This window comes from Portunus trituberculatus, chromosome 46 (genome assembly GCF_017591435.1).
Source record: "Portunus trituberculatus isolate SZX2019 chromosome 46, ASM1759143v1, whole genome shotgun sequence".
Classification (NCBI taxonomy): Eukaryota; Metazoa; Arthropoda; class Malacostraca; order Decapoda; family Portunidae; genus Portunus; species Portunus trituberculatus.
Genome location: NC_059300.1, coordinates 31762735 through 31770234, shown reverse-complemented (window position 1 = coordinate 31770234; position 7500 = coordinate 31762735). Strand labels below are relative to the sequence as shown.

Genomic DNA, 7500 nt, shown 5'->3' with positions numbered 1-7500 from the left:
AGAGAGAGAGAGAGAGAGAGAGAGAGAGAGAGAGAGAGAATTGCATGCCATACTCCTAACACACACACATACACACTCTTCATTCACGTTTTCCTCCTCCCTATTCCCTTCCTTTCCTTGCTCTTTTTCCTCTCCCATCCCTTCAAATGGAAACTGAAGAGAGAAAAGGGAAGGAAACAGTGGATAGGAGGAGGAGGAGGAGGAGGAGGAGGAGGAGGAGGAGGAGGAGGAGGAGGAGGAGGAGAAGGAGGAGGAGGAGGAAGAGGAAGGAAGGAATGTAGATGGAGGGAAGAGGGAATAAAAATCAAAACGCAAGGGGCTGTAAGGAAAATGTAGGAGTATGTGGAGAGAGAGAGAGAGAGAGAGAGAGAGAGAGAGAGAGAGAGAGAGAGAGAGAGAAGAGAGCAAAAGTAATAGTAGGAGAAGCAAACGAAATAAAAGAAGGAGGAGGAGGAGGAGGAGGAGGAGGAGGAGGAGGAGGAGGAGGAGGAGGAGGAGGAGGAGGAGGAGGAGGAGGAGGATTGAGCGCGAGGCCATCTGGCTTTTGGGGACAATAAACACCAATTTCTAAACTCTCTCTCTCTCTCTCTCTCTCTCTCTCTCTCTCTCTCTCTCTCAATTTTGGCAGAGAGAGAGAGAGAGAGAGAGAGAGAGAGAGAGAGAGAGAGAGAGAGAGAGAGAGAGAGAGAGAGAGGTGAAACGTTATAATTGTCTGCTAATTCGGTGTGTGTGTGTGTGTGTGTGTGTGTGTGTGTGTGTGTGTGTGTGTGTGTGTGTGTGTGTGTGTGTGTGTGTAACTACCAGTAAAGAAGTTTCTTGAGAGACGTGTGGCAGGATTCAAGAATTCTCTCTCTCTCTCTCTCTCTCTCTCTCTCTCTCTCTCTCTCTCTCTCTACTTTAAAAATTTTATATATACAGCTATGCACATTAGATCAGAGAGAGAGAGAGAGAGAGAGAGAGAGAGAGAGAGAGAGAGAGAGAGAGAGAGAGAGAAATGCAGGATCCCAGGTTCACAGTAAACAATTTCTTGAATGTAAGCAAATACAAGTAAAGCCTCAATATCCTGTGTGTGTGTGTGTGTGTGTGTGTGTGTGTGTGTGTGTGTGTGTGTGTGTGTGTGTGTGTGTGTGTGTACGGAAGAGTCCACTTCGCCGGCTGTATCTAGACCAATATACACTCTCTCTCTCTCTCTCTCTCTCTCTCTCTCTCTCTCTCTCTCTCTTCGCCCATAAAGGGAATGGTAAAGAGAAAGAAAGAGCTCAACACAAGATAACAATGTCTTTATAATAGAAATAAAAACAGGAGCTAAAATAAACAAGGACATTCACAATAACTCCAAGAACCAGCCAAGCCAGTAACAAATAAAGGATATAATAAGAGCAAAGCACGATATTTAATAAACAAAGCAATGTAAATAGAACATGCTGCCAAAATGTTTCAAATACTGCTAAAAATAATACCCAAAATTATTGCATTTTCAGCCAATGCACCACACGTAACTATACACATTCTCACGGCCTAGATCACACTTCTACGAGCATTTAACCCTATTTTACCCTATCGAAAATTAATAACAAGGTAAGGTTAGGTTAGGTTAGATTAGGTTTCCCAGGAGGTTAGGTTAGGTTAGGTTAGATTAGGTTTCCGAGGAGGTTAGGTTAGGTTAGGTTAGGTTACGTTAGGTTAAGTTAGGTTACGTTAGGTTAGGTTCCCCAGGAGGTCCACAAGCTTGTTAGACATAAGGAAGAAATATAAGATAGGTTATATTGGTTGAAACTCCAAATTTACCAAATATAGTAATCATATTTCATTACCATCCGCGTTCCGACACCATCCAACCCAGGCAGCAAATAGGAACGGTGAACCTTATCAGTACTCATCCTTCACACGGTTTCAAGACATTTGCCCCTGATTTTTGGGTAACTCTCTTAATCTTCTACGGAACTGGCAATCAAGAGGGCCTTTACTTAATTTTTTTGGCGCCCTTGGCCTATTCAAACACACACACACACACACACACACACACACACACACACACACACACACACACACACAAAGGCCACGACCGAGAGTAAATAAATATAATAATTATACCCTATTACCATTAGGGTCCCAACACCGCCCAACACAGGCAGCAAATAGGGACAGAGAGCCTTATCAGTAACCCTCCTTCACACACACACACACACACACACACACACACACACACACACACACACACACACACATGACCGAAAATAACCAGGGCTATCTCTTGAAAACATCTGCGTTCACCCAAACCACTTTCTTTCTCTGATTTTCCCCATTTAAATATCTCGAGGACACTAGTTCGGTAATTAATGAAACGATCTCCTTAATTAACCTTTTGACTGTCAGTGATATCATGAGCTGGTGCAAGTTTAGAGGGCTGTAATTCCGAACGACACTGTGAACATAAGCTCGGATGGTTCGAATCGTTCAGTCAGTCTAAGTGAAGCAGTGTTTGTAGTTTTAGCCCCTTCAATACTGGGATACATATTTACGTTAAGATTTATGTATGATTGGACTATTTTACTTACATATTTACAATAAGAAGGATCTATCGAGGTCAGAAGATTAATTGCCAGAATCTTAACTAGTTTAATCCCCATATAAGTTTCTGAAGCTGTATAAAATCATCAGATAGTAAGCAGAATGAATATGGAAATGCATCATGGTACTGAATAGATTAAGCTTAACTGTGCCACGAGATTGTGAGGCAGTGATGGCTTCGAAGCGGTGGAAAGGAGATGGATACACAGTGGACATTAGAAGGTGAATAGGTCAACAAGAGCGGCTGGATAGATGTTAATATGAGACAATGGATACAAAGCTGTGAATAAGGATACGAATAGAATGAATATGGAGATGTGTCAGAAGAAGGGTTAATTTCGCAGTGTAGCCAAGTATTATCATTACCTTGCTTGTTCTCATTACCTCGATGCCAAAGGTGGACGAAGCAGCCACGCAAAATAACAATAATGAGAGAATCATCATCCACTATCACAACATCACCCTCATCACACTTAATCACCATCCAGTCACTCCCCATTACCACCCAATGCCTGCCAATCACCACACATCACCACACGTCACAAATAAACACAGGTCATCACCACCAACCACCGCCACCACCACCACTACAGCAGTCCCCCCTCTCCTTCTCATCTCGGCTCTTTACCTACTCAACCTTCCCCATTTTCTACTAAGACTACTACTTACCTCACCATTACTCGCCTTGTATGACTTCCCCAGGTCGTTGTCTTGCTCCTTCACCGTTCACACAAAGCACAACACTCGCAGCGTCTGATATAACACTATAAACTCAGAAAAACACGAGCACTATAACCACCACCAATTACGAACACAACGCCACAACTTTGCTTCTTGCCAACGTGGTTTTCAAGCGTCGACTTCATTCTTTTTCTTACTTTTTTCTGCTTTCTTTATTATTTCTTAGGTTAATGATGAGATTGTTTGTTTTTCTAGTGTATAAATATAATATGAATCTTTTTTTTTACCCTCCTAATACTGCAGGTAGTCAATATTGTTTCATCTCGACAAGTTATGAAGGCACGTATACCTCAGAACTACTTGTTTTGCTTACTCTTCAATGTGTGTGTAACTTTTATGGTGTCTTCTCATATCTCGAAAGTTAATCATTGTTTTGAAGACTTCCTTTTATCATTGTTTGAATAGTATAAGTAAGTGTAATTTCATCCTCTCTCTCTCTCTCTCTCTCTCTCTCTCTCAAGAGGAAAAAATGTTACATGATACAAGGAAAGGCGATTACGTGAATGAAGAACTGTCAACGTAAGGAGAGAAGTGGAAGACAGAAAATCATATTATACTAATTCTTATTTTCAGAAGGAACGACTGACAGAGGGAAGGAAGTAAGGATGAGAGGAGGAAAGTGAAGGAATAAGGATTAAAGGGAAAGTGAGGAAGAGAAATAGTAGATGGAGAAAAATAAAGGAAACGAAACAAGGGAAGAATAAAAGGAAGAGAAAGGAACAGAAATAAACTCGATGAACAATGCGTGACAAGAGAAGGACAAAAGACAACACAGAACAAAATAAGGATGAAGAAAAGCGAAGAAAAAGAATAAAAGATGAAGGAGAAATTGATGATAACAAATTTAAAAGAAAAGAAGAAAAAGAAAGGAGGAAAATAAGATGAAGTAGATGAGCTTGACAAACGGTAGTAATAACAGTCTGCATATCATTTTCCTCCTCCTAATCTTCTTCTTCTTCCTCTTCCTCCTCCTCCTCCTCCTCCTCATCTTTCCACTCCTCTCTATCCCCTCAGCATGCAAATGTCTGAGTGTGGCGTAGCCAATCTCCTCGGGTAGGCCGGGAAACTGCCCATACATCTCTCTCTCCCTCTCTCTCTCTCTCTCTCTCTCTCTCTCTCTCTCTCTCTCTCTCTCTCAGAATTATGTTGCTGAAATAGATAAATAGATAGATAGATAGATAGATAGATAGAGAGAGAGAGAGAGAGAGAGAGAGAGAGAGAGAGAGAGAGAGTAATAAAAAAAAATAGTAAATGAATTAATAAAATTATAGAACATCAGACAAAAAAAACAATTAACCAACAACATGGAGAATTAGCTTTAAGAAACAACAAGGAAGACAATGACGGAAAAAATACACATAAAGAGATTAGCCTTGTTTTCCTTAGACACACTGCACACTGGAGCCAGGCGGAACACTGACGCACCGCAAAGCCTGGAGATGGTTAGTCACATTACAGCAAAACACCACAACCAAAACAGGAATCCCTCCACACTGACCTGAAAACTGTGCGTGAAGAAACTTTCCCTGGAGGCATCTGATCCATTCCAGGCTGAGTAAAACATCCGTAAGAGCCAGCCGGGCGTTGGATGCACAGGCTAATGCACCCACGCCTCACGCCCCACGCCCCACGCCCATACCAGGGAAGGCAAGGGATAATACTCGCTTTTCGTGGTCTATGAATATGAAGTGTAGCGGCAGGCAAGTGAAATGAAGTGTTACAGCCGCCAGCCGCTCTTCAGGTGCTGCGTTCAGGAAAGTTATGAGGCGAAGCTCCCTTCCCGCCTGTGATTTGCTCTATATCTTATGACAGTGTAACGAATTCTGGTTCTCGTCATCTTAACAAATGAAACTGAAAGAATTAGTAATAACTTTGGCTAAGCTCTCTGCCGCCTGTGACTTACTGTAGTCTATATCCTACAACATGTAACAAAGAGATAAATAATGAAAAATGAATAAAAAGTTAATTATAAACAAGTAAATAAAAAATAAGTTAATAATGCTGTTTTTTTCTAATATAAGGCAATTTTCCTCCCCCCAGTAATCTTATATTTATTCTGAATTATATCTGAATGCCTGGAAATCTATAAAACATGGAAATATATGCACTGATTAAATATTCAGGACAGGAAATACTATATTTGTTGATTGCTATCATTTTTAATTGTAAGATATCTCACGGCCTTCCTTTGTCTTACTCTACTCAATTTTGCAATTCCTTTCTTCTTCAATTATTTGAATATATCGTGTAGGGTTTCTTGTGCTCAGGATCACAGTTAAAATTAATAAAATAATTACTGAATAAATATCAAAAAGGAAAGAAATATAATATCTTTCAAATGTTGTGGTAGGTTTTATAGGTCAGCAAGGCAGTCTCTCTCTCTCTCTCTCTCTCTCTCTCTCTCTCTCTCTCTCTCTCTCTCTCTCTCTCTCTCTCTCTCTCTTAGATATATCCTTCTTTTTTAAATAAATGGATTTCTTTACTACACAGACCAATTTAAAAAGGCGAAGTTACTCAGTGATCAGTTATCATGGCCTTGGCAGAAGCAAGCATATGCTTTCTCTATAATGTTTATGGATTAAGAAACGTAGTCCTTTCTTTCTTATTAGGACATAAAACCTGATTAGGCGGAAAATACGTGCCATTATAATTCGTATATACTTGCAGTCTTATTTCCACTGCCTCTCTCTCGAAGCCAAATGTAAATACCACAATATTTCAAATGCTCTTGAATTTATGAGGCTAAACAAATGAGTCCCTGGGAAGCCTTACGCGAATCGAACGAGGAGAATGGGAAGCAGTGAAGATGCAGAACCAACACCAGGAGGAGGAGGAAGAGGAGGAGGAGGAGGAGGAGGAGGAGGAGGAGAATGAGGAGGAGGGAGTAAGGCATAGAGGGCGGATGGAGAAGGCTGAATAAAGTAGGCAGCTCTCCCCGCTAGCTCGTTTACTCATGGAAATTTATGAGGTAGCCATGTTTACACTCGGGCCGCCATTACTGAACATTGCAATTTATGACAAGTGGAGCAACGCTGATGGTGGCGCGGCTCAGACTTAACTCCCATAACCTCCATGCTGGGATTACTTCTCTAAACACCGCCTGCCATAACACACACACACACACACACACACACACACACACACACACACATTCTGTGTGTGTGTGTGTGTGTGTGTGTGTGTGTGTGTGTGTGTGTGTGTGTGTGAATGGTAATAAATGAGCCCTAACCACCCTGTTCAAGCTGGTTTGCCGGGTAATTATCGTGTATCGACTGTCAGTAATGGCCATAATTACTGCGACAGTATTCCTTTTACACCACACGCTGCGCCGGGTATGTGTTGTGATCCGAGGTACACTGGTGCAGTTAGATCATGCTGGTAGATGCCTCGAGTGAATATATCTGAATACAAGTAAGATACATTTCAAATACCTTTTATACAATTAACCCTTAAGTATCATGACACGTTTCCATATTCATTCTGCTTACTATTTGATGTTTTTATACAGCTTCAGGAATTTATGTGGGGGATCAAAATAGTGAAGATTGAAGCATTTAATATCCTAATCTCCATAGAGCCTTCATAATGTAAATAAAATCGTTTAAGCATACACAAAACTCATGATAGAAATGCGTCCCAGTACTGAAGGAGTTAATTTACGTTTCAAATTGGTGTGATATTTATGTTATTAGATGTTTACGCATATTCATCAAAAGAGCGTTTTAGTTATAGACAAATCAAACTTTTATACATTCTTTAAAGTAATACTCAATAGAAGAGAATGTACTGTAATGTAGTGACGTATTCTAACCTCTACAATACCACGACACGTTTCCATAATCATTTTCCTTACCATCTCGTGATTTTATACAGCTTCAGAAACTTGTGTTAAGAATTAAAATGGTGAAGACTGTGGCCATTAATCCTCTGGCTTCCGTAGACCCTTCCTAATGTAAATGAAATCGTCTAATCATACGCTAAACTCAAGGTATAAATGCGTCCCAGTACTGAAGGGGTTAAACAGCGGATTATATTTTCCTTTATTCTCACCGATTCAGTTTAACCTCAAGATTTTTATTAATTGAACTTTTTTTTTATCTTTTCATATCAACAACTCACATCTACTAACAAATGTATAAATTAAATGTTAAGACCTGCTCCCTTTCTTCCATGCTACTACCCTTCTTC

General features: G+C 40.5%; 1 protein-coding gene across 1 annotated transcript in view; it reads right to left on the bottom strand.

The window, feature by feature from the left end:
* LOC123519963 (hemocyanin subunit 2-like) overlaps positions 1-3263 on the bottom strand; it is a 130658-nt gene extending 127395 nt beyond the window's left edge. The window contains exon 1 of the mRNA XM_045281720.1: positions 3246-3263. Coding sequence (XP_045137655.1) covers positions 3246-3248 — 3 coding nt within the window. The 5' untranslated portion in view covers positions 3249-3263. The remainder of the gene's footprint in view (positions 1-3245) is intronic.
* Between the last annotated feature and the right edge of the window lie 4237 nt (positions 3264-7500).